The sequence below is a fragment of the Pan paniscus genome, chromosome 13 (assembly GCF_029289425.2).
Source record: "Pan paniscus chromosome 13, NHGRI_mPanPan1-v2.0_pri, whole genome shotgun sequence".
Lineage (NCBI taxonomy): Eukaryota > Metazoa > Chordata > Mammalia > Primates > Hominidae > Pan > Pan paniscus.
The window spans coordinates 67,307,403-67,335,178 of NC_073262.2; the positions used below are offsets into that span (position 1 = coordinate 67,307,403).

General features: G+C 37.0%; 1 protein-coding gene across 7 annotated transcripts in view; it reads right to left on the reverse strand.

Moving 5' to 3' along the window:
• Positions 1–1,561: 1,561 nt before the first annotated feature.
• Positions 1,562–27,776, reverse strand: part of COBLL1 (cordon-bleu WH2 repeat protein like 1) — a 193,748-nt gene continuing 167,533 nt past the window's right edge. For 4 of the 7 annotated variants that reach the window (XM_063595412.1, XM_057301426.2, XM_063595420.1 and 1 more), the window contains 2 exons: positions 19,738–19,792; positions 1,562–12,403 (listed from right to left, as the gene is read on the reverse strand). In XM_063595412.1, coding sequence (XP_063451482.1) covers positions 19,784–19,792 — 9 coding nt within the window. In that variant the 3' untranslated portion in view covers positions 1,562–12,403; positions 19,738–19,783. The remainder of the gene's footprint in view (positions 12,404–19,737; positions 19,793–27,776) is intronic. The other 3 variants (XM_063595413.1, XM_055108680.2, XM_063595414.1) reach the window with 2 other exon arrangements.

Below are 27,776 nucleotides of genomic sequence, written 5' to 3' on the forward strand. Positions count from 1 at the left end.
CAGTTCACCCCGTGATCACTTTCCGAGCCTCTTGTTGGTGTTAGGAGCTCCTCCTTTGTCTTATAGCAATCTGTGCTACCCCATCATCATCACAGTTACTGTATTAGAACTGATTTTATAACAGTAACTTTCTTGAGGAAAAAGGGATTTTCTTTTTCAGTTTTACCTCTTGTGCCTAGTCCAGTAACTGGTACCTGGTAAGTCCTTAATGTTTATTGAGGTAATAAACTCAAATACTTACCTTTCTGGTCATCTCTTGGAGTAAGAGATCAGAAGATGGTGGAGATGTTGATAATGACACAAAGTACCTTGCTATATTCCAAAGAGGCATAGCCACAAACATGTACTTTTAAAAATTCTTGGGTTTTAAAAAATCCATAATAAGATTATTAATATGATATGGTGGCAAACAACATATAAAACTCACAGGTATGTTTACTTACTATGGCATTAGTTTCACAGGACTGCGATAACAAAGTTCTACAAATTGGGTACTTAGAAAAACAATAGAAATGTTTTGTCTCACAGTTCTGGGGGCTAGACGTTTGAATCAAGTTGTTGGCAAGGTTGGTTCCTTTGAGGAATTTGAGGGAGAATCTGTTTCATACCTCGCCTCTGGCTTCTGATGATGCTGAGAGTCCTTGGTGGTCCTTGGCTTGTAGATGCTTCTGTTCAATCTCTGCTTCAGTCTTCACATGGCATTCTCGTATGTATTTTTCTCTTTTCTTCTTCTTATAATGGCACCAGTCATATTGTATTAAGGCCCACCCTAATGACCTCAATGTATCTTGATTACATCTGCAAAGACCTTATTTCAAAATAAGGTCACATTCGCAGGTATTGGGGTTAAGTCTTCAATATACCTTTTTAGGGAAGACATTCAACCCATAACAACTGTGAAGAGTATTTTTAAAATATTTGCCCCGATATAGGTAAGATCAGTAGATTTCAAATGAAAATGCAAATCTTTACTTCTCTGTAAAAATCAGAAGATCTTGAGAGGATGTGCATTCCCACATAGCATCAATCCCCTGGAACTATGAATAGCTACCCCTTTACCTGGGCCCTATGCTCTCCAGTTTGCCACACTTCCTACTGAACCCCCATATCTTCCTAGCACCAAGGCTAAGTTTCAACGGTAGTATTAAAATGCTAATGCCAGAATTCTTATGCCCAGCCTGCTTCACTACACTGTATTACCTCTCTGGCCCTGGGGATTCATGATTTTGAAACTCCCATTATATAAAGGAAATCAGCTCTACAAATAGAGACAAAAGTTTACTAAATTCATTTTACCATATAGTACTTCTTTTAGACTTCCAATATTATTCACTACCAAAAATAATTTATTTATGACAAATCATTTCAGAATAATTTATTTAAAGAGTCTGGAATATAATCAAATAGAACTCATGAGAAATGAAAAGGTACTGTGAAAAGAGAAGATATGGTCAATAATCACTTTTGTACAAAAGCAGCTTAAATGATGTTAGCAATAATTAAGAAGAAGAGATAGAAAATCAATTGTATTATATGAACCACCACAGGCAAGATTAGAAGATACTGTATTCAAAATCATTTTAATGTGGTCAAAACATAGTAGAAAATTTACGATTATAACCATTTTTAAGTGTGCAGTTCAGTGGTACTAAGTACATTCAGAATGTTGTACAAATATCACCATCATCCATCTCCAGAACTCTTTTCATCTTACAAAACTGCAACCTTATGCCCATTAAACAATAACTCTATTTCTCCCTCCCTCTAGTCCCTGGCAATCACCATCCTATTATCTGTTTCTAAAAGTTTGACTGTTTTAGATACTTCATATAAGTGGGATCATATGGCATTTGTCTTTTCATGACTAGCTTATTTCAGTCAACATAATGTCCTCCATGTTGTATATCTCAACAGGGTTATTCCTTCTTTCTTCAGGCTTAATGATATGGTTTGGATCTGTGTCCCCACACAAATCTTATCTTGTAGCTTCTATAGTTCCCACGTGTTGTGGGAGGGAACCGGTGGGAGATAATTGAATCATGGGGTAGGTCTTTTCCGTGCTGTTCTTGTGATAGAGAGTAAGTCTCATGAGATCTGATGGTTCTAAAAAGGAGAGTTTCCCTGCACAAGCTCTCTCTTTGCCTGCCACAATTCATGTAAGATGTGACTTGCTCCTCCTTGCCTTCCACCATATTTGTGAGGCCTCCCCAGCCATGTGGAACTGTAAGTCCATTAAACCTCTTTTTCTGTCCAGTTTTTGGTATGTCTTTATCAGCAGCATGAAAATGGATTAATACACTGAATATGTTTTTTTAAAATCCATTCATCTTTTGGCAGACATTAATGTTGCTTCCACTTCTTGGCTATTGTGAATAATGCTGCAATGAATGTCAGTACACAAATATGTTTCTGAGTTCCTGTTTTCAATACTTTTGTGTATGTACCTAGAAGTGGGATTGCTGGGTCATGTGATAATTCTATTTTTAATTTTTTGAGAAATCTCTGTACTGTTTACATTCTCACCAATAGTGTACAAGTGTTCTAGTTTCTCCATGGCCTCACCAACACTTGTTATTTTCTGATTATTTTGACAGTGGCCATCTTAACTGGTGTGAGGTGATATCTTACTGTGGATTTGATTTGCATTTCCCTAATGATTACTGATGTTTAGCATCTTCTCATAGGCTTGTTGGCTATTTCTACATCGTCTTTGGAGAAATATCTATTCAAGTCTTTTGCCCATTTTTTAAATTGGGTTGCTTTTCTTTTTCTTGTTGAGTTTTAGTAGTTTTTTATGCATTCTGGATATTTACCCCTTATAAGATATATAGTTGGCAAATATTTTCTCCTATTTCATAAGTTACCTTTTCACTCTGTTGATTGTTTTATTTGCTGTGCAGAAGTTTTCAAGTTACATTAGTCCGATTTGTCTGTTTTTGCTATTGTTGCTTGTGCTTTCAGTGTCAAATCCAAGAAATCATTGCCAAATCCGATGCCATGAAGATTTTTTCCTGTGTTTTCTTTTAGGAGTTTTATAGTTTCAGATCTTACATTTAGGTCTTTAATCCATTTTAAGTTTTGTATATGGCATAAGGTAGGGGTTGAATTTCATTCTTTTGGATATAGATACACGGTTTTCCCAACATCATTCACTGAAGAGACTGTCTTTTCTCTCTTATATAGCCTTGGTGCCTTTGTAGAAGATCATTTCATCATTGTCCTTTGAGATTCCATATGAATTTTAGGATTCTTTTTTTCTATTTCTACAAAAAATATGCCATTAGGATTTTGACAGTGATTGCGTTGAATTCATTGATTGATCTGGGTAGGGTAGATATTTTAACAATATTGTTTTGAAATCCACAAACATGATGCATTTCCATTTGTTTGTGTCTTTGTTGATTTCTTTCAGCAACGTTTTATAGTTTTCAGTGTACAAGATTTTTGCCTCTTGGCTTCAGCCTATTCCTAAGTATTCTTTTTGATACTATTGAAAATCATATTTTCTCTTAAATTGTTTTCAGGTTGCTTACTGTTAATATATAGAAATGCAACTGATTTTTGCATGTTGATTTTGTATTCTTCAACTTTGCTGAATATGTTTATTAGTTCCAACAGGTTTTCTTATAGGATCATTAGGGTGTTCTACATAAGATATCATGCCATCTGTAAACATAGATAATTGTATTTAGTCCTTTTGTGTTTGGATTCTGTTTATATCTTTTTCCTGTCTGATTGCTCTGGCTAGGTATTCCAGTGCTATGTTGAAGGGAAGTGACAAGAGTGGGTATTCTTGCCCTGCTTCTGATCTTAGAGGAAAAGTTTTCAGTTTTTCACCATTGGCATGATGTTGGCTGTAGGCTTTTCACATATGGCCTTTATTATGTGGATGTCATTCCCTTTTTATTTTCCTTTTGTGTTGAGTGTTTTTATGATGAAAGTTTTTGGAGTTTTGCAAAATGCCTTTTCTGCATCAATTGAGATGATCACATGGTTTTTGCCCATCATTCTGTTAATGTAGTGTATAACATTGATTGATTTTCATATGTTGAACCATCCTCACGTTCCAGGAATAAATTCCACTTAGTCATGATGTATAATCCTTCTAATGTGTTATGGATTTGGTTTGCTAGTATTTTGTTGAGGGATTTTGCATCAAGAGGCAGTGTTCCCCCACTTCCATTTTTCTGAAGAGTTTGAGAAGATTAGTTTGTCAATTTTGTTGGTCTTTTGAAAGAATGAGCTCAGTTCTGCTGACTTTTTTCTCTTCTGTATTTTATTAATCTCTGCTCTACCCTTTATTATTTCTTTCCTTTAGGTAACTGTAGGTTTAGTTAGAGCTTCTTTTTCTAGTTACTTAAGGTGTAAATTTAGGTTGGTGATTTGAGATCTTTCTTCTCTTGTAAAGCAGGTGTTCCTGCTGAGAGATCCACTTATAATCTTATGGAAGTTCCCCTGTATGTGATGAGTTACTTTTCTCTTGCTGCTTTTAAGACTCTCTTTTTGTCTTTGTCTTTTGACTTTATAATGTGTCTTAGTGTGGGCCTTTTTACATTCATCAACATTATAGTTCCTTGAGCTTTTTGAATTTGGACAACAATTTTCTTTCTCAGATTTGGGAATTATTTCTTCAGATAAGCTCTCTTCCCCATTCTCTCTCTTCTTCTTCTGAAACTTTTATAATGTATATATTGCTCTGCTTGATGGTGTCTTATAAGTTCCTTAGGCTTTCAACACTTTTCTTTGTTCTTTTGTTGTTGTTATTCTCTTGATAATTTCATGTGACCTTTGAAATTTCAATGTCTTTGAAGTCATTGATTCCTTCTTCTGCTTGATCAAGTCTACTTTCATCTGTTCTAGTGAATTTTTCAATTCAGTTATTTTATTTGTCAGTTCCAGAATTTGTTTGGTTCTGTTTTACTAGGTTTTTAAAAAATCTATTTAATGATACTCTCAATTTGTTCATGCATCATTTTTCTGATTTTGTTTAGTTTTCTGTCTTCTCTAAAAGCACATTGAGCTTCTTTAAGATGATTATTTTAAATTCTTTGTTAGCTACTTTCACAGATCTTGTTGTTTCTTTAGGATTGGTTTTGGGAAATTGGCTTTATTCTTTTGAAATGGCCATGTTTTCTTATTTCTTTGTATGCCTTACATTTTGTTGTGATTTTTGCATTTAAAACACAGCCACTTCTCCCAATCTTTGTGCACTGGTTTTGTACGGGGAAGACCTTCATAAATCAGCCTGCATAGAGATTCTAGTGGCCTCACAAGCCTTTTATGGGAATGTATCTTCCCTGAACTTGTGCATGTAATTTTATAGTGAGAGGTTTGCCAGGTTATTTTTCAGGAACTTGTCATCTCTTGCTCTCTCTGATGTCTGTCTGTAGTACTGCAGTTTCTCTGGTGCTGCCACAATTCACTGAGCTGCATTTTGTTCTCAGGCATCCAAAGCATCCCGGTTCCCTGTTAATGCTCCAAGTTAGGAGAGATAGAAACCAATCTCTCAGGCAGTGCCCTCCTCCCACCCCAAAAGCTGAAACTTGGACATACATTCCAATCTTCTTCTTTCCCCCAAGGGAGAAGCTGTACATTGGGGCTTTTCATTCAGATTATGAACTGTAACAGCTTAGGAGGAGCTTGCTTCTCCCTCCCATTTCAATGGGGCTATTCTTGACTTTGTGTTTGCCTGGTGTACTTCAACTTTCTAACTGAATTCTACCATTGTCATAAAGGCTTTTTGAGCTGTGTATTGTTGTTAAGTCAGTGTTTCTGTTGGGGAGCAAGGTCTAGGCACCTTCCTCTGCCATCTTGCTGGCATTATTCCTAGTACTATTAAAAGTCATAACACCCAACTTTAAGGAATACACAAAGAATTTACAAATGAGAAAATGAAGTCACTCAAAGGACTCATGAAATGATGCTAAAATGTTAATTTTTTTCAAAATTGTTGTTTAAATTTATTATAAAATATGAAGTAGCCACTCTATGCAGCATTCAAAGAAAATTTACTTAATAATAGGGAAGCAATAATAGATCTTTAAACCTAGAGTGGCCCTGGAAATATGTCCCTCAGTCATTAAATTTTCAATGTTCAAATTCATTTTGTCTTCACTTTTTACCTCCTCCAACAAATCAGAAACTGTTTCTCCTAGTATAACCATTATCTTGAGTAAAAACAACATTACCAGTCACCAGAGCAATACATTTTCCTGTCTCTCTTCCCTTTTACCCTCAGCCACTTATGATCAGCGATTTGGTTCTGTCATTTGCTTTTTCTTTTTTGTTTTTGTTTTTCTTTCTTTCTTTCGTTCTTTTTTTTTTGAGACAGGGTCTTGCTCTGTTGTTACTCAGGCTGGAGTGCAGTGGCATGGTCTTAGCTCATTGTAACCTTGAACTCCTGGGCTCCAGTGATCCTTCTGCCTCAGTCTCCCAAGTAGTCAGGTCTACAGACACGTGGCACCACACTCGGCTAATTTTATGTAGAGATAGGGTCTTGCTATGTTGCCTGGGCTGATCTTGAACTCCCGGCCTTAAGTGATCCTCCTATCTCAGCCTCCCAAAGCACTGGGATTACACACATGAGCCACTGAACCTGGCCATGGCCTTGTCACTTTTTACCTTACAAATATATTGGGAGAAATGTATTTCCTTTTTCTTTTTATCCTCCCTGTTTTCCCCTTCATTAGGCCCTCTCCACTACACCTTTTAGAAAACCCAGCTATGAATAATCACATGAACACATTAAAGTAATTCAGGCCTTCATTACCTCCTAAGTGAACTGTTGCTCTTCCTGGAAACTGGTCTCCCTGTACATGACTCCCCAGTGTGGGATTATTTTTCTACACTCACACCATGGCAATTCATACCTCTGTGTTCTATATAAAATAGTGCCTCTACTCAAAGACATTTAAATGCCTTCCTTTGCATCTTTTGTTACTCATCCTTCAACTCCATCTCACTTCCTCTTTGGATGCTACATAGTTCAGTTAGTTTCTTTTCTTCTGTGCTCCGATAGCATATCTCTGTTTATATTTTATTACACTCACTTCTCAAACTGTGATTCACTGATCAGCAGTATCCATAGCCTGAAAGCTTGTGTGAAATGAGGAATCCCAGGTCCCACTCCAGACCTAGTGAACTACAATCTGCATTTTAAGGAGATCCTCAGGTGGTTCCTATACACATAAAAATTTGAGAAAGGCTTTTATTGACCATATCATGTGAGGTTTGGATGTCTGCCTTTCACACTAAATGCTGCATTTCTCTAGAAAACAACCATTTATTTCATTTTTTAATTATTTAATACAGTGTCAGTTTATGCTAACCACTAAATGTATATTAAATAAGTGAAAGAGAAAATGGAAACAGATGGTTTAGTGGTCACCTAAGTTGGAGTGACAAAGCCAGGATTCTATCGACATTTATGCTATGCCACTTACAAAATGTCTTTCCTTTCCATTTCTGAACCTCCAAGATGATGGATGACACACTTATAGTCACAAGGCTATTTTAAGTGGCAAAGAGGACTCTAGAACACCAGAACACTAGTTTTTTTTCTTGACACTTAGTTGAAGATCTTCCCATTGTGTCATTTGGCCTCTATCTGTCAGAAGAACAAATGGGAAACACATTAATTGAACTTCTGTCCTCACAATGCAAGTCTCAAAGAGCATCTGCCATGATGAATGAAAATATGTTTGTAGTTCACAGTGTGCTTCAAGTCATTAGTACTGGATTAAAGTCCAGTAAGCCAGGATCAGTGAACATCTTTATGCCAAAGTTAAGGCAGATGCCCTAACTGAAAAACAAAAAGGAAAACAAAAACATAAGAAATAATTAGGAATATAATTAATCAATTTACCAATTTGATTTTCTCTATCTGGTGCAATAATTTTCTTGTAGCATTAATTATATTTTATAGTACATTCATTTAAATATGTGATACATAATGATTACAAATTTCCATTTTGAATAAGACATATTTATACCCCAAATGATTCTTTATTTATGTATTCCAAGTATGCTTGAATATTTTGGGCAGAAAACATACATGATGTTTTATAATTGCCACCAATATATCTTGCTTTTCTTTGTTTCAGTTTTGAAATAATTATCATGCCATAAGTGGCCTATTTACTCATTATTCCTTTATTTATGGGATATGCACTATGTACCAGGCACTGTGATATGCTATACCATCAGGAAATTCTACCTCTAAGAATCTTATGGGGAAGTCGGGGAGATAGCCAAAGAATCAAGTAGTTTACAATGAACTTTTACAAAGGGGTAAACAGCGGGTACTTACTATGGTCTGAAATTCATATGTTGAAATCCTAACCCAAGGTATTAGAAGGTGAAGTCTTTGGGAGGTGATTAGGTCATGAGGACAGAGCCCCCATGAATGGGATTAGTGCCCTTTTAATAGAGGCTCCAGAGGTACCCTCGCCCCTAGCAACAAGGCACCATCTATGAACTAGAAAGTAAGCCTTCACAAGACACTGAACCTGCCAGTGCCTTTATCTTGGACTTCCTAGCCTCCAGAGCTGTGAGAAATAAATTGCTGTTGTTTGTTAGTCACCCAGTTTATGGTGTTTTGTTATTGCAGCCTGAATGGACTAAGACAGTACTAAAGGGCATCTAGTAAGAAATAGGACCAGGCCCAAGTTTGGAGAACAGAAAAGCTTTTGCAATGATAACTATGAAGCAAGGTCTCAAAGAATGAGTAGAATTTAATATGACAAATTACGTAGAATAGGATGTTCTAGGCAGAAGAAGAGAGCTGCATGTGTAAAGCCCTAAGCCAAGAGAAAGGATGAAAGTTTCAAGATAACTACAAGTAGTTCAGTAAGGGTGGAGCAGAGCTTTGCTGGTGCCAGGGAAAGAACGGTATGGAGAATGATAAGTTAAAGCCAGACAAGAAAGCAGGGTCAAGATCATGAGGGGTGCTGAATGTCCCACAAAGGAATTTGAGCATCATTTTAAATAATAAGAGTAATATGTAATGCATTTCTAGTGCTTACTGTAGGCCCTGCACTGTTCAAAACTCATCTCACTTAGTTTTCACAACCACCATATGCTCCAGGTACTCTTACTACTCCCAATTTTTCAATAATAAAACATACTCTGAGAGCCACTGCAAGTGAAATCTTCTCTGAAGATTTGAGCTTGGTTTGGCATTGGCTGCCAAAAGATGAAGCCAGGGAGATTCCCTGTAGGTATTTTCCTTGGGAACCATCACAGATCCACTGTGAAGAGGAAAGCCAGCCAGTTCTGGAGTGTCATCACCTTTTGCTCCAAGAATATTTGCAATCTTTCCCAAAGGAGGGAGAAAAGATTCTGTATTGGCTTAAAAGATTCTGTATTGGCTTAAAAAGGCTGAATCATTCTCAGAGGTGAGATCTAGGCTACTGAAGGAATGACTCAGAGGAGGTGAATTAAACAGAAAGTTCCCAAATTTCCTCATAGTAAACCTTGGAACCTAGTCTCTCATGAAAGGGTTTCTGTACCAAGAACCTACATCCTTGGGAAAGGTGTTTCCTGAGTTTGCTGTCTGCTAGTTTATACACTCTCTCTAGACAATCAATCTGTGCTGTAGTTCAGAAAGCAAAATGAGATGATGTCAAAAAAAAATTCTCACATTTCTGCTCACACAATGGAAAATTAGATGCAGAAGCACTACATTTAACCAACTTTGTTCAACAATCTTTAGTTACACCTGTTTTATACACACACACAAAACAAGCCATTGGAACATCAAAATGTTAGCCCACTTGGTTCATTAGGAGTTTCATGATATTCGTGCAGTGGGTACTGCCAAGTCCTGGGCATATGGCTCCACCATGTGGATGAGACTCTGCAAATAATACTGACAATATTTTTTTTTCTTTTTTTTAAGACAGAGTCTTGCTCTGTTGCCCAGGATGGAGTGCAATGGCCCAGTAATGGCTCACTGCAGCCTTGACAGCCCAAGCTCAAGTGATCCTCCCACCTCAGCCTCCTGAGTAGCTAGGACCGCAGGCATGCACCACCATGCCTGGCTAATTTTTAAATATTTATTTATTTATTTATTGTAGGAACAGTGTCTCCCTGTTGCCCAGGTTGGTCTCGAACTCCTGGTCTCAAGTGATCCTCTCACTTCAGCCTTCCAAAATGCTGGGATTTTAGGTATGAGCCACGATGTCCGGCTGACAATAATTTTTAAAAAAGAATTTAAAGTTATAATAAAAATCAGAGATCATAGGTCAAACCCTTATTTTATAAATGAAAAGAGTTAAAGCAATTATATGAACTAATTCACTCTTAATTCACCCATTCAATCATTTTAATTATTGAATAATGAGATTAATATGTTCAGTGGGTATTTGCTTTATTTTTGTCTACATATAATCTAAGCCCCTTTTCTACTTGGGAGGAATTTTGTTGTGTAAATGTGGTGGGGCAAAACCCCACTTCCCTCTAGGGAACTGGAAAGAACATTTAACCTCTCTTCTCACCCCATGAACTAAGATATAGGCATGTCTCTTAGTAAACCAACAGGATATTCAATGCAGGAATGTTGGATCTGTAGTAAGTGACATATTGGGATAGTTAGAGGTTGTTCTGGAGGAGGCAGTAGAACTTGACTAGGTCAAGTAGTCATAGTAGTGGTAGCTGTTCATGCCAGCAGCAATGGTGAGGACCTAGTGGTGGCACTGCTAGTGACAATGTCCTATCAAGCTGTTACTGAGATATAAGTTTAGATACATTTTCTCTTCCCACTCTCTAAGGCCCATTTCCCGAGCGTGGTTATTTAGCCTTCCTATGGACTGTCTGAGCCAACCTATATTCTTCCAGTGTAGTTCTTTTCTGGTTAGTAAAGCCAGAGTCTGTTTTTGTTGTGCAGCAAAAGACCCTCATTTAAACAGAAATTGTTACCAGTCGCTAGTTATAGCACAGAGCCTCAATGAAATGGGCAGAATCTAGGGTTTGTATCTGACCTTGTTGAGGCTGAAGGAATTTAAAATCCTAATCATTTTAGGGATGGAATTTAGATCTGCCTCATCCTAGCATGGAAAAGTGAAACAGCTAATTAAATTATTTCCTGTGGTCACCTGGAACAAATCCTACTACCCTGTAGTTGTCACATGCTGTGTGGTTGCCAAGACAGGCTGCGTGTAGGTGCCCCAGTCACCAGTCCTAGTCTTTGAGTCAGACCAGTTTAGGTACTAGATATGTGAATGAACAAGCTTTCAGATGCTTCCAGCCCACAGTCATTGAGTCATCCCCGGCTTCGAGACTTCCTAACTGAGGTCACAGACATCATGGAGCAAAGATAAATTGTCTCCCACGCCAATTCCTTACCTACAGAATCCATGATTAGAATAAAGTGATTGTTTTAAAACACAAAGCTGTGGGTTAATTTTTTATGCAACAACAATAACTAGGACAGGAACCTACACCAATTCAGCTGTTAAGGCACTGGTTAGACAGCCAGGCACTTGAAAATAGTGAACTCGGAGCATTGTGGAGGAAGTTTAGGGAAAGGGTATGCTGAAGGGGTATGACCCTTTATAGTGAGCCCAGAACGAGAATATATTTCTTGGAAAGTTATATATTCACCACAAAGCCTCTAGTGTGAATAAGGTGACCCACTCAGTAGACATAGGTCACCCTTCTTTCTCAGAAAATTCCAGTGGACTCAAGAACCACATGTTCATCATGGAAGGAATGAAGGTTATTCACGGTTTCAACAACATGGAGTTCTTACCAATGGTAATATGGCTACGGTCTTTACAAATGATCCATTTTTTTTTTTTTTTTTGCAGTTGCAAGATTTGATAGAGTGAAATAGAGTGAAAACAGAGCTCCCATACAAAGGGAGGGGACCCAAAGGGGGTTGCTGTTCCCGGCTTGAATGCCTGGGTTTATATCCCAATCATTGTCCCTCCCGCTGTGCTCTCAGGCAACAGGTGATTGGCTATTTCTTTACCTCCTGTTGTTGCCTAATTAGCATTTTAGTGAGCTCTCCTTACTATCTGATTGGTCATGTGTGAGTTAAGTTGTAAGCCCCGTGTTTAAAGATGGAAGCGGTCACCTTCCCAGCTAGGCTTAGGGATTCTTAGTTGGCCTAGGAAATCCAGCTAGTCCTGTCTCTCAGTCCCCCCTCTCAACAGGAAAACCCAAGTGCTTTTGGGGAGGTTGGCCGAAGACCGCTCTAACTGCTTCCTGTTGAACTGGGGCATAGTAGGGGTGGTGCGGTTGAGATTTCCTTGGGAGGGGTGCCTTCAATGTCATTAACATCAGAGCATGGGCTAGCAGGCCGGTCCAGGGGTCCACGGTAGATCTTAGTCATGGACTGCATCTGGGGCTCCATTTGAAGAACGATTTGTGGTTTTACAGCTTTGATTCTGGAAGAGACAAACTTAACAAGGAGGTTAAAGATATAGGGATTGAAATGTATGGCCTGCAGTGCAGGGGATTATTTCTTTGGCACACTTCACAGGCCCTGACTATCTGCCTGATAGTTTTGAAAAGGCTTGGTCCAGTAAATAATAATTTGGCCATCTGATGGGTGCTATCAATGCCTCAGTGAAAGATTTGGTGAAGGGTTTTAAGTAATTTCCATTGGTTAGCTGCAAGCAAAAGTACTTTTCCTTCTTTGGTGGCTAGCCATCCTGAGGGGAGAAAACTATGTCCTCATGAGGTTCCCCAATCTATTTCTCCTGCTGAGCATTGGGGCTTGGTTTCCTGGAGGGGATTACCCCATACTAGGGGTCCTTCTATAAGCATTTCTAATGGAGGGTCCTGCCTTGTGGCTCTTTTGGCTTCAATATCTGCTTGACAGTTCCCTTCTATTTCCCTTTCCCTTCCTTTCTGATGACCCCAGCAGTGTAAGACTGCCACCTCTTTAGGTTTCTGTACAGCCAATAATAATCTCCTAATGGCTTCCTGATGTTTGACAGGTGTTCCCTCGAAATTAAGAATCCCCTTTCTCTCCATATTGCTGCATGGGCATGGAGGACTAGGTAAGCATACCTAGAGTCTGTATATATATTTACTCTTTTTCCTTCTCCTAATTCTAGTGCCCGAGTGACGGCTATTAGTTTGCCAGCTGAGCACTAGTTCCTGGAGTGAGGGGATTACTTTAAAGTATTCCATTATCACTGACCACTGCATACCCCGCTTTTTGAAGTCCTTTTTCCACAAAGGAACTTCCATCAGTATACAAGTTGAGGTCAGGATCAGTTAAGGGAAACACTAAAAGGTCCCCTCGAGTGGCATAGGTTTGAGCAATTACTTGTTGACAGTTATGTTCTATCTTTTCTTCATTGTCTGGAAGAAATGTGGCTGGGTTAAGAGTTGCACAAGTGTGCAGTCGCAGCACTGGCCCTTCAAGTAACAGAGCCTGATGTTTAAGTAAATGGTTGTCTGACAGCTACAAGTCTCCTTTAGCAGTGAGTATGCCGTTCACATCATGAGATGTCCACACAGTAAGATCTCTTCCCTGTATTATTGTAACTCCATTTTCTAATAGCAGTAGACCATCATAAGTCCTTATAAGCATTATACCTAGAAGGACCAAAGAACTATTTGGTGTCAGGTTGTCCGGAGTGGGCAACTGCCATCTTTTAGGGAATAAGGAGTGAGTAGCAGAAATCTTTCCTTCTTGCAATAAATATTTATTCTGGATTTTTTTTCTTTTATTGATCATTTTTCTCTGTCCTTGCTCTATCTATAGATTGTCTACCATATGCAAGGGCATGGTATCCCACACAAAGTTGCTTCAGTTTAAAGGAAATAACTTTATAGAGAAACAAAGCAATGAGCTAATGTTCAAGGGATTTGTGGGTATTGCATACTCCATGAAAACTCAGATGAGCTTCATTCAGAGTCAATAGCTTGCAAATTTGAGGTACTGTCCTGCAGAATACAGTTTATGTTCTGAATAAGTGACTACCACATGGCATTCTTTTACCCCCTTAGCTAAAATATATGCATGTGGAGTCCTAGAACTGGAAACTGGGATGCAAGCCTTTGAGATTACACTTATTGACACATTCTAATTGTCTGCTTTCTGTCCTTTTGATTTTGGACTCTGATAGCATAGCACCAAGAAAAGGGGAATTCTCTACCAAGAGACACAGTAATATTGCATTGATTTGGAAATTAAGGCTGTACGAGTTTGGAGTTTTAATGCCGTAAGTAAACAGGGAAATAAAAAGATTGTCACTGTTGTTAATGTGTTATTGTGTTTTCTTGTTCCTCTTGGGGGAAAGTAGAGTTACTGCTATACTTGGGGATTGGGAGAAAGTGTCAACGAAATTATACTGCAACCTGATTCAGGAGGGCCACGAGGGGTTCAGTTCCCTCACTCTGACCCAGTGAGATTCAAACTGAAGGCAAAGGAAGTGAAGTAGAGGAGGAGACTCATAAAGTTCCATTGAGGCCTCAGCTGAAAAACAAGCCCAGTAGTACACTACCTATGTTCCTTTTGGTGTATTATACTCATACTGTGTTGCTTTGTTATTAATGGTTTCTGTCAATTTGTAACCAAGAGTTGACTGGTACAGTTTCCTAATTGGTTGTTGACTCATTTTTCTGGAAAATGATACAAAAAGCAGCAGACATCTAATTTTAAGTTCATATGTAACTGGAATCATATGAATTTGCATCCATTTTAACTAAATTACATTACATACAGCAATCATAGCTCTTGAATAATACTACATTTTAGGTAAGTGTGCATATAAAACATTACAAAATGGGTTTGATTGAAACATTTAATCAAATAGTGATTTAAACCCTAATGGGACTCTCATTTCCTGGATTTTATAGTTATAGAGACTGTACCTGTGAAGTTATTGATTTTAGATAGTATTTTTCTGATTCAAAACATTTATGTCTCAGCTTAACATAAAATCTTTCATGTGCCAAACATAAAAATTACATTTCAACTAGTTTCTACCGTGAAATTGAACTCCTTTCTTAAATATTCTTTATAATAAAAGTAATGGAGTTTGGGAGGAGAACATTACTCTTTAGTATATTACATTCAGTACCTTATTATTGGGGGAAAGAGTGTCAAAGTTTAAGAATTAATCATTTTTGGAGACTCTATAACTCATTATGATAGTTATATATTAAGAAATAAATATTGTGAGTTTAAAAAAATGATAACCAGCTATGGGATGGAAATAAGCATTTTATGAGTATTAAAATTATTTGCCACATGACAAGAAAATGAATCCTTGAAGGATACAAGCTTTGGCTCATACAAAGAAGAAACTATAATGATTTGGGGTTGAAGTCTTTCACAATAAATTGATAGTTATGTAAGAATAGTATTTTACTTTGTTTATAGAGCAATTTATCATAGAAAAGTGTTTAATTAAGACTGTAAAATGATTTACCACTGACATTTTAAGCATTTCCAAACATTTCCACATAAATTAAACATGATGTAATTGAGTGGTAGATTAAGCAATGTTCCACTGTTGATTCATGTGGAAATCACAGAAGTTCACTGATTACTATCTTTCCAGTGTGTATTAATGTAGATGTCATAGGTATTTTCATGAGAATCACACTTCAATGTGCCATTTTAAATATTGAAATAGAGTTTTCAAAATGTCATAATCTTTTGCAGATCCATAAACTGTTTGGAATTTAATTTATAAGTAAGTACTATAGTATTAGGATTACTTCAAGTAAAGCCATATATTTAACTTAAGGCATATTTAATTATTTGTGTTTTTCAACAAATAAGTTATTTCTTGTTAAGAAGTAATTTTTTTATGGTTATTCATTTTTGATTCTAGCATAAAAATAATTTTGGCAATAGGCTGTTTCTTAATTCTGCTCTTTTGAGCTTCCTAATAATCACACAAATTATTCACTCTTGTTTTTAAATTCATATCCAGATATGCATCAAAAGGAACTTAAGGCAGGTTACTGATATTGTTTTTAATATAGAGAAATTCAAAATGTTTTGAATTGAGAGTATTTTTAAACAAGGTAAAGGAAAAAATAAGTATGGAAAAGTTAGATGGAGCCGGAAGTCGAGTTAACATCTAAAAAACATACACTTGCTAGTGATGAGCTGCAAATTTGGCTTCAGGCTCTCCAGCAGCCAGATATTCCTTAAATAGCTTGGGTCTGTCTTCTCACAGAAGCCAAAAACTTGTCTGAATGACCTTGAGGCTACTCAGCCTTGCTTAGTAAAGCATAAGATTACAAGTAGACCTTGCTTCACACAAGAGATTTGTTACCAAGAAACTGTGTGGAAATGGAAATTTTGCACATGGAATCATATTATAAATGCACTAATGAAGGAATCATAAATGGCTCCTTTCAAAGAAAACCTAGAAGTACTCCCTGTGTAACATGGAACTAATAAACTTAACTTCTGTTATGCATTTAGCATTTTTAATGTTGGATTTTCTGAAGAGTTGATATCATTTCAATATATGTCCCTGCCAAATCTCATGTTGAAATGTAATGCCTAGTGTTGGAGGTGGGGCCTAGTGGGAGATGTTTGGATCATGGGAGTGGCTTTCTCATTAACGGTTTACCATTATCCCTTTGGTGCTGGGTTAGCATTATCCCTTTGGTGCTGTCCTCATCATAGTGACTGAACTCTTGGGAGATCTGGTTGACTAAAAGTGTGTGACAACTCCCCTCACATTCTCTCTCTTGCTCCTGTTCTGGCCACGTGACATGCCTGCCCCCATCTTGCCTTCCGCCATAAGTCAAAGCTCCCAGAGACCTCCCCAGAAGTTAAGCAGATGCTGGCACCATGCTTGTACAGCCTGCAGAATGATGAGTCAATTAAATCTCTTTTCTTTATAAATTACCCTGCCCTGGGTATTTCTTTATAGCAATGCAAGAAGAGCCTAATACAGTCAGTATAATATCATGGCAACATCCTTTCATCTCAGTTTCATGGTAGTAGACATATTAAATGTATGCATTGGACTTTTCAGGGCAGGGTTTTAGTCAATATGTAAAAACTTCTAATTTCCATTTTGTTTTGTTTTATCATGTTTTATTGCCTTCGTTTAATATTCTGAGGGCATAGGGCAACCTGCACATTTAAATTTCTTTCTTCAATGCACATACATTTGAAAATGTAAATAAAGGTAGCTATAGCTATAATCCAACATATCCCTAATATTCACCAGTTATTGTCTACCACAATAAATTCTAAATATTGAGCCATGAGTCATTTAAAATATCTTTATTTTTTTAAAGTCCTTTTTGAATGCTTGTTCACTGTTGGTAGGAATGTAAATTAGTTTAGCCACTGTGGAAAGCAGTTTGGAGGTTTCTCAAGTATTTAAAAATAGAACTACAATTCACCCCAGCACTCCCATTACTGCATATGTACCCAAAGGAAAATAAATTGTTCTACCAACAACTATGCAACAGAATTCACCACAGCAAAGACATGGAATCAACCTGGGTGCTCATTGATGCTGGATTGGATAAAGAATATGTGGTACATATACACCATGGAATACTTCACAGCCATAAAAAAGAATGAAATCAGGCCCTTTGCATAAACATGGATGCCCCTGGAGGCCATTATCCTAAGCAAATTAGCACAGGAACAGAAAATCAAATATTGCATGTTTTCACTTATAAGTGGAGCTAAATCTTGGGTACACATAGACATAAGGATGGGAACAATAGATACTGGGAACACCAAATTAGAGAAGTGAGAAAGCAAGGACTAAAAAACTTCCTATTGGGTACTATGTTCACTATTTGTGTGACAAGATAAATGGAAGCCCAAACTTCACACAGTATACCGTTGTAACAGATCTGCATATGTACCCTCTGATCTAAAATAAAATTGAAATTAAAAATAAATGAAAATAAGCTTTAAAATCCTTTTTGCTTTTACTAAAATGTATAATCTTATACTTAAAATAAAAACAATCAGAGTTATTGGAGACTTTATACCTAGAAGAGGCTTCACAGATGAAGTGACAGCTTCCCATTTTGCAGAAAAGCCTATAATGCAGAGAGGGTAAGGTTTTGCTTCCTGTTCTATCCCACTGAGTATTGTTAAATGAAGTTCTATGTATTTGCACACTATTCCCTGATGACACTGCTCAAGCAGTCACCTATGATGGTTAAAGTATAGATAAGCACTAACATGTCATCTATGAAAACAAGGGAGTCATCCCATGGTGTTACATTACCATTTGGAGAGCCATAATTTTCTTTCCTAATAGCTAGTATTTTCAGATGTTAAAAGACACAAATCAAAGAATAGAGTCACATTAGAGTCATTGCCTATATTTGAGACTTCATGACAAAATGAAAAGTTCAATATTATATTTCTTACATTGAAAAGTACTTTAGGGCAATGATCTACTTGGGAAAGAAAGTATTTCCATATGAATAACTCAAAAAATAAATCAACAGCCACACAAAATGAGGGATAATCAGTCATTGCAGACAAAGTCAATGAATACCTGGCTAGTTTACTCCAACATGATTAAAATATATAAGTACTATTCAACCGTAAGACTAAACTGTATAAACTAAGTGACAAAACTTTTAATATCAGGTGAGGAAGAACGGTTAATTTCTTCATAAGGTGTCTATTTATATTGAATAAATAAAAAGAAATTAAAAGCATTTTCTCTATTTACAACAGAGCATTTGAATACAAGATGAGAATAACGAGAAGATGTTCTTAGTGACACAAAACCATGGTCATTTAGTTCTCCTGATAAATTATTTAACCAAATAAAGTGCTGTTTAAGAGCTGGCATTGAGTTAACCTTTATGTCCAAAACTGAAAAATGAAAGTGTGGCTAGTTAGCCAGGGTGCCTTTAAAAAATACACAAAACAGGGTGAAAGAAAAAGTACACGAGAGAATCAACAAATAGAAATGAAAGGTTAAATGGTCATATCAAGATGGCAGATAAAGGAAAACAAAAGTGGGTTGGGCACAGTGGCTCACGCCTGTAATCCTAGAACTTTGGGAGGCCAAGGCGAGCAGATCACTTGAGGTCAGGAGTTCGAGACCAGCCTGGCCAACATGGCAAAACGCCATCTCTATTAAAAATACAAAAATTAGCCAGGTGTGGTGGCGGGCGCCTGTAATTCCAGCTGCTCCGGAGGCTGAGACATGAGAATCATTTGAACCCAGGGACAGAGGTTGCAGTGAGCCGAAATCGCACCACTGCACTCCAGACTGGGGTGACAGAGCAAGATTCTGTGTCAAAAAAAAAAAAAAAAAAAAAAAAAAGAACGAAAGAATGACTAGCTACTGAAAAGGGAGCCTGAAATTCATGTTGATGGTCACGAAAAACAGTCAGTAACAGGAAAGAGTAACATAAGTGTCTACTGTAGTTTAAAAAAAAAAAAAAGACATGGCATAATTTTTGAAGTGAAATCTTACTTCAAAAAGATTGAAAACCCTACCCCAGAAATTTATTATCAATCTTTTCTAAAATGGCTAATTTGGAAAGAAAAAAGTTACATAGTTGATATTCCTGTTTTAACACCATTGCTGCTATTTATTCAATATTACCTACCATAAGCTGGATGGTAGCTATTTTTTAATTAAATTAATTCAAATGTTGTTTGAGAAATGCAAAATAATTAATAAATGAGCTAAATAAAGGGAGGAAGAGTATGTGGGTTTTTTGGCATTAGAAGAGTATGTCAGTTTTCCTCTTCTCACCTCCAGCAACCATAACTATTTAACCAAACACATAAAAAACTGCAGACCTTACCATTTGCCTTCAAGGAGAATGGGTACGTTTCAGGTTTACAGATGCATTATCCATCCTAGTGAGAAAACAGATTGAGAGTGCTAGTGTTCTACTTTAGAATGATGATAGTTAACAATAGTATATTATATAGTTTCAAATAGCTAGAATAATATTGAATGTTCCTAACAAAAATAAATAAATGTTTGAGATGATGTGTGATACATATAATTAAGCTGATTGATCACTATATAGTTTATGTATTGAAACATCACTATGTACCCCATAGATATGTATAATTATTATATGTCAATTAGAAAATAAAATAAAACTCTAAACATGAAGTATAGTTATACCTCAGAGATACTGCAGGTTCCATTCTAGACCACTACAATATAATAAATATTGCAATTAAGCAAGTCACACAAATTTTTTGGTTGCCCAGTACATATAAAAGTTATGGACACACTATACTATAGTCTAGTAATTGTGCAATAACATTATGTCTAAAAAACAATGTACATACCTTAAAAATACTATATTGCTAAAAAATGCTAACGATCATCTGAATCTTCAGTAAGTCGTAATGTTTTTGCTAGTAGAAGGTCTTGCCTCAATGTTGATGGCTGCTGATAAATCAAGATGGTGTTTGCTGGAGGCTGAGGTGGTTCTGGTAATTTCTTAAAATAATATACCAGTGAAGCTTGCCACACTAACAAACTCTGCCTTTCACAAAAGATTTATCTGTAGCATGCAATGCTGTTTGATAACATTTTACCCACAGTAGGACTTCTTTCAAAATTTGAGTCAGTCTTCTCAAAACCTGCCGATGCTTTTTCAACTAAGTTTGTGTAATATCTAAATCCTTTGTTGTCATTTCCATCTCAAAAAAAACACTTTCTTTGCTCTTCCATAAGAAGCAACTCCTCAACTGTTCAAGTTTTCTCATGAGATTGTGGCAATCCAGTCACATCTTCAGGCTCCACTTCTAATTCTAGCTCTCTTGTTATTTCTACCACATCTGCTGTGATTTCCTCTACTGGAGTCTTGAACCCTTCCAAGTCATCCATGAGGGTTGGAATCAACTTCTTCCAAACTCTTTTTAATGTTGCTGTTTTTACTTCTTCCCATGAATCACAAATGTTCTTAATGGCATCTAGAATGGTGAATCTTTTCCAGAAGGTTTTTACTTTCCTTGGATCCATCAGAAGAATAACTATGTAAGGTATAGCCCCACAAAATGTATTTCTTAAATAATAAGATATTTATTTAATATTATATGTTAAATATTAATCTCTTTATATATCTTCAACAGAGGTCCTGGGTGACTAGGTGCATTATGAATGAAAAGTAATATTTTGAAATGGATCTTTTTTTCTAAGCAATTGATGTCAACGGTGGGCTTAAAATATTCAGTAATCCGTGCTGTAAACAGAGGTGCTGTCATCCATGCTTTGGTGTTTTGAGCACAGGCACAGTAGATATAGCATAATTATGAAGGACGCTCATATTTTTTGGAATGCTAAATGAGCATTGGTTTCAACTTAAAGTCACCAGTTCCATTAGCCCCTAACAAGAGAGTCAGCCTGTTCACTGAAGCTTTGAAGCCATTCATTGACTTCTCTCTAGCTATAAAAGTCCTAGATGGCATTTTCTTCCAAGAGAAGGCTGTTTTGTCTATGTTAAAAATCTGTTATTTAGTGTAGCCCCGCCTTCATCAATGATCTAATCTAGATCTTCTGCATAGCTTGCTGCAGCTTCTACATCAGCACTTGCTGCTTCACTTTACACTTTTCTGTTACAGAGACAGCTTCTTTTGTTAAACCTTGTGAACTAACCTCTCCTAGCTTCACATTTTTCTTCTATAGCTTCATCTCTCTCAGCCTTCATAGAATTGAGGAAGAGAGTTAGGATGTTGCTCTGGATTAGGTTTTGGCTCAAGGGTATGTTGTGGCTGCTTTGATCTTCTAGCCAGACCACTAAACTGTCTCCATATCAGCAATAAGGCTGCTTTGCTTTCTTATCATTCATGTGTTCACTGGAGTAGCACTTTTCATTTCCTTTACGATCTTTTCATTTGCATTCACAACTTGGCTGTTTGGTATAATAAGCCTGTCTCGGCTTTTTTTTTTTTTTTTTTTTTTTGAGATGGAGTCTCACTCTATCGCCCAGGCTGGAGGGCAGTGGCGTGAGCTCAGCTCACTGCAACCTCTGTTATTTTCCAGTTTCTCTGTTATTTTCCAGTTTCTCTGTTATTTTCCAGTTCATGATTGTCCTGCCTCAGCCTCCCAAGTAGCTGGGACTACAGGCATGCACCACCACTCCCTGCTAACTTTTGTATTTTTTGTAGAGGTGGGGTTTCACCATGTTGGCCAGGCTGGTCATGAACTCCGGACCTCAGGTGATCTACCCGCCTTGGCCTCCCAAAGTGCTGAGATTACAGGTGTGAGCCACTACGCCCAGCCTGTCTCGGCTTTTGACATGCCTTCCTCACTAAACTTAATCATTCCTAGCTTTTGGTTCAAAGTGAGAGCCTTTAACTCTTTCTTTCACTTGAACACTTAGAGGCCACTGTAGGGTTAATTGGCCTAGTTTCAATATGTTGCGTCTCAGGAAATAGGGAGGCCTGAGGAGACAAGAGAGATGGGGGAATGGCTGGTTGTTGGAGCAGTCAGAACACATACAACATTTCTCAGTTGTTTTACATTTTACAATTACAAAAGTGTGACACAAGGACATGAAGTGAGCACATGCTGTTGGAAAAATTGCACTAATCAAATTACCTGATGCAGGGTTGCCACTAACCTTCAATTTGTAAAAAATCCAATGTTTGTGAAGTGCAATTAAGCAAAGCACAGTGAAATGAGGTATGCCTGTATATTTAGTGCCCTGCTTTTTAACTTTTCCTTTTTCTCTGTTATTTTCTCGTTCATGATTATAATTATTTGAAGGAGCAAAACATTCTGTCGATGTTTATTTATCTACTTGTCTATTGTTGAACCATCAGTTTGCTCCTTGGGTTTCATTTATAATTAACACTTCATTTGAGTTCTGCCTGAATTTATATACTTTTTTTCTTTTTAATTATTGCCTTAGGATAAATTCCCAGGAATGGGAGAACCTGTGCCAAGTGGTATGAACGGTATGAACAGTTACAGTACATTTACAGTACACTTCATAAGTGTTGCTAAATTGTTTTCTAACAGGAATGTACCAATTTATCCTGTCCTTAGCAATAGCTGAACATAGTAGTTTTTCCCCCAAAAGTTGACAGCAATTATTGTTTATCATTCGTTCGTCTTGTGTTTTTAGATACTTTTGTTCTCTTTTTTTCCTCATTATCCGAAAGGGAAGAGTTGATGAACTCAGAGAGCATAGGATTTTTAACTTAGTTTGGAATGAATGAGGAATCTTGTTTTCATTCAATAGCCTTTGTTACATCCACTGAATGAAATATTATGCAGGAATAAATAAGGACAAACATGAATGCTACCTGGTAATATAAAAAAACACATTCTGATTGCTTCTCAGCCTTTTGGCTGAGATCAAGTGTAAAAACACATTCTGGAATTCAATTCAAAGGAAAAGGGAGACTTATAGGGTTTGGCTTGTCCACTTATGTTTCCAAACCAATGCCATATAAGAGACAACCGTGTATACTCAGCCTTGTTTTATGCCAAAGACTTTCTTGCAACATGGTCTGTTTCCAAGAGTAATACACATCTATTTTTCCAAGAACACTGCTTGCTGCCCAACCACTTCTAGCTACCCACAAAGTTCAGAAGAAATGGACTGAATGTGAAGCCCTGTAACTTTGCTGGATGTACCCAATTGGGAACACTGCAAAACATTCTTTCTAAAAGGATAGGCCATCTATCTAATTCTTTTCTTGGTACATATCTATCTGGTTCAATTGATTCCATTCACATCCCAGTTTTGCCACTTCACTGTGAAAATTTGCATGTGGCTTAACCTTTGACTCAGTTTACTCATCTGTAAATGGGAATAATAATAATGTTTCTCATACGTCTGTTGTAAGGATTAAATAAGTTATGATATTACAGTATCTGGGATCACACAGTAAAGCATTAAGTAAATTGTCTTTTTGTTGTTGTTGTTACGTGAGAAACCTGACTTTCTGTATTGCACCAACTCCAAATGCCCAAGTCAAAATAGCTTGCTAGTGACTGTCATTGCCGCTCCTTGAACTGTTATTTTTCCATTGAAAATATAATACAGGTAATAAAGATCATCATAACAGCAGCTGACATGATTGAAAGCTTATTCTGTACCACATTCAGTATTGAGTGTTTTATATGCATTTTCTTATTAATCTTCACAAGCACTCTATAAAGTTGGTACCAGTTTTCAGATGCAGTGACAGATGCTTAGAGAACCTAAATAACTTGCAAAGACTGACCAGTAAGTGGAAGAATTTGAACTTGAAAGCAGTCCTTCCCATCAGAATATATGTAGAAAAAGAGAAAAAAAAGTGCATAAATATTATCAGTGGTTGTTTCTGGATCATAAAATTAGGAGTGATGTTTTATTATCTCTACATCTATCTTTTATATGTATAAGAACATATTTCTCTGATAATAAGTTTTTTCAATCTATTCCAAATAATGAAGATAATAGCATTTCTAGCTAACAATGAATAATAGCAATCTTATTGCTCACTCTTGTGAATTAAAAAGTAGTCTATCTTTGAATCAGTCTCTTTATCCTTTGCACAAAGAAGTTCTGTTATGGCTTTCTAAAAATGAATACAGTGTTTTAGAACCTGAATTCCATCTACTTTTACTTAGCAAAATGTAACATGTGCAGATTTTTAAAAATTCAAGTTAAAATCCAACATCAGTTTTAAGTTGGGATGAGAAGGCCTCCTTGCCTTTGCCCCTGATGTCCCTGTGGGAAATTTCCCCCCACGAGCCTGCATGGTGATCAGCAACAGAGAAGAGAGGCCAAATGGAAGCAGAAACCAAGGCTAGTGACATGCTCAGAAGAGGAAAGTTTGTCGCACACTCAATTACTTCTCAGAACTCATGAGGAATGGAGAAGAAAGAAAAGCAATGGTGGCAGATCAGATTCATGGTCAATTGACATTTATTCTAGTGCCTGCCAAGTCCTGGGTGCTTTCACCAGTATTATCTCATTTCATTCTTCAAGAACAATGTAAAATAGGCGTTATTAGTCTCACTTCACAGGTAAGGGCAATGAAGTCCAGGCATCAAGCAGTATTCTGAAACCCATAGAGATGATAAAACAGCAGACAAGGGATTAGAACTCTGGTTTGCAAACCTCTTACTCCTTTCTGTATATATGCTGCCAACACCTTCATCACTCCCAATTCTCAGAAGTAAAGGGCATGCAGTAATCTATTATTAGAACCATTATATATGCGAAAGTATCTATAAATTAGAATACTATAACAAAAAATAATTAGTAAAGAAGTATGGTTCTACTTGCACACCAGTTCTACACTTCCTTTTTTGTTTTTTTGGTTTTTTTTAATGTAAGAACCTATTCTTTGATGACATGTTTCTGCTCAGGATAGTGTTTGCTAAGTCTGTGGTCCTTGCTATGAAGTGCAAGGCAAAATTTCATTTAGCAGTTCATAACAGATTTTATGTGCAAAAACAAATAGACTCATAATATTACTTTAACTAGAACCACAATCCACAACAGACTTGCTAATTATTCTCTCCGCTGAGGTCTCTGGAAAGGTGATAACCAGTTCCATGACCCATCCCTAAGGCTCTCATCATCTTTGACATTTCTGTCAATTTATTATTTTCGATATCTGTCAACATAGAGATTAAACAGAGGAGAATGTGGACTCATATTGCTTCCAGAGCTTTATGAGGATAAGGACATTTAGACAATGGAATCGGTTACTGAAGCACGTTATGAAGATTTTTTTTTTTTCCAAGAGGCTGAGCTGTCATTTACTTGGAATGGCTTAGGACAGTTCTGACTGGAGGCAGGAGTATGGACTCATTAACCTCCTAGCCCTGTAACTCTGTCAATCTCAATTCTCACCACAGTTTCAATCAGATACGGCTGCCTCTAGTTTCATTCTGGTTGGTTTAGTGTGGTTGTGTGTGCTCATGCAATTTTCTGTATTGCAGCGGAAAGAAAGTATCTTCAATATGTGTCTATATCTGTGCATGAGGCAGTGTGTATGGTCAGTCTTTCCTTACCGAAAGTCTCAGCATAAAATGTATTGATAGAGGTGTACGCTGGTATATAGGAAAGTACCCTGTGACAAATATAGTTGATTCTTTTTATTTCTCTTTGCATATAGATGAACACACAGCTGCAGTGCTCTCAGGAGGCCTAGGAGTTGACTTAGTCCAAAGGAATGACTGTGCTATTTTTGCACTTTCCCTCACATTATTTCTCAAGGCTTGAGGGAATTTAAATGTGACTTACTTGGCAATGACAAGTGTCTGTCCCTTCAGTGCCTCCTGAATGAGATCATTTACACAAATCACTTCACCATAGCTCATTGTATTTTTCATAGACAAATAGTATCACTTAAATAGAATCTAGATTTCAAGAAAGGAGAGGGTTTTTTTCTTCTTCCCTTAAAAATGACTTTGTAAAAAATGTCACTATGAAATTCACAATATTGGTGTGATGATTCATTATAATATATGTTTTCTGGAAGAGACAGGGATATTTCAGAACACCTTAGTATTACAGATAAAAGACTTGAGGCTCTGAGAAGTGAAGTAACTTGGATAAGGTCTCCTAGTAAATTGGTACATCCCCAGGCCCATAACCCAGATTTCTGGTTTCCTGGTCCAGACTGTACCCTCCCTGCATTGTGTAACTGCAGCCCCACACACTCTTGAATAAAACTGATTCTAGCAAAAACAACAATAATTTAAAAATTGCCTTCAATTAAATGTTACTGAACTTTTCTCTTGAAATATAATTTTGGAAAAAGCAATTGTCTTTATAAGTATACATAATTCATGTCTGTTATTCCTTGATTCTTATGAGAATTTTCTTATTACTGAAATAGTGAAATTTGTCTGTTCTCTTGTTAAAATCTATTAAAATGGAAAAAAGTAATAAAGCTTAAAATACATAATAAATATAAAATCAGAGAACATGACCAGACTTATTCACCTCTACGGAAAGAATAAGAAAGGCGCAACGGAGAGGGGGGCATTAGTTAGAGGCATAGTACTTTATATTGCAGGTACTTGGTGAATGTTTTTAAGCTCGATCAGTAAGGCTGGGCGCGGTGGCTAGGCCAGGCGCGGTGGCTCACGCATGTAATCCCAGCACTTTGGGAGGCTGAGGCGGGCACATCACTTGAGATCAGGAGCTTGAGACCACCCTGGCCAACATGGTGAAACCTCATCTCCACTAAAAATACAAAAATTAGCCGGGTGTGGTGGCGCATGTTTGTAATCTTAGCTACTAGGGAGGTTGAGGCATGAGAATCACTTGAACCCAGGAGCGGAGGTTGTAGTGAGCTGAGATCGGGCCACTGCACTGCAGCCTGGGTGACAGAGACTCTGTTTCAAAAAAATAAAAATAAAAATAAATAAATAAACTCAGTGAATTCACTTCACAGGAATTTCCAAGTTTGTAAGCCACTTTTACAAGTACTATGAAAGAGTTCTGTGCTTATATATTTGTGTATTGTTTATGGCAGAATATGTTTAAATGGAAATGAAAACAACTTTGGGCAAATTAAACCTAACCAAATTTTTAAAAAATATCTCTTTAGAAACTTGAGAGAATTCTACAATTACATCAAGAATGAAGCTGGCTATTGTCATATTATTATGCTATAAATACTATTGAGTACCTCTATTATAAGATTTGTAGGAAGGTAGAATTGGTATTTCTAATGGTCTATGCCTCATTTAGTCAAGCTAAAATATAAAATTTACTATCTTTTTGTTTTTTGTTGTTGTTGTTGTTTGTTTTCAGACAGAGGCTCGTTCTGTCGCCAGTCTGGAGTGCAGTGGCGTAATCTTGGCTCATTGCAACCTCCACCTCCCAGATTCAAGTGATTCTCCTGCCTCAGCCTCCCGAGT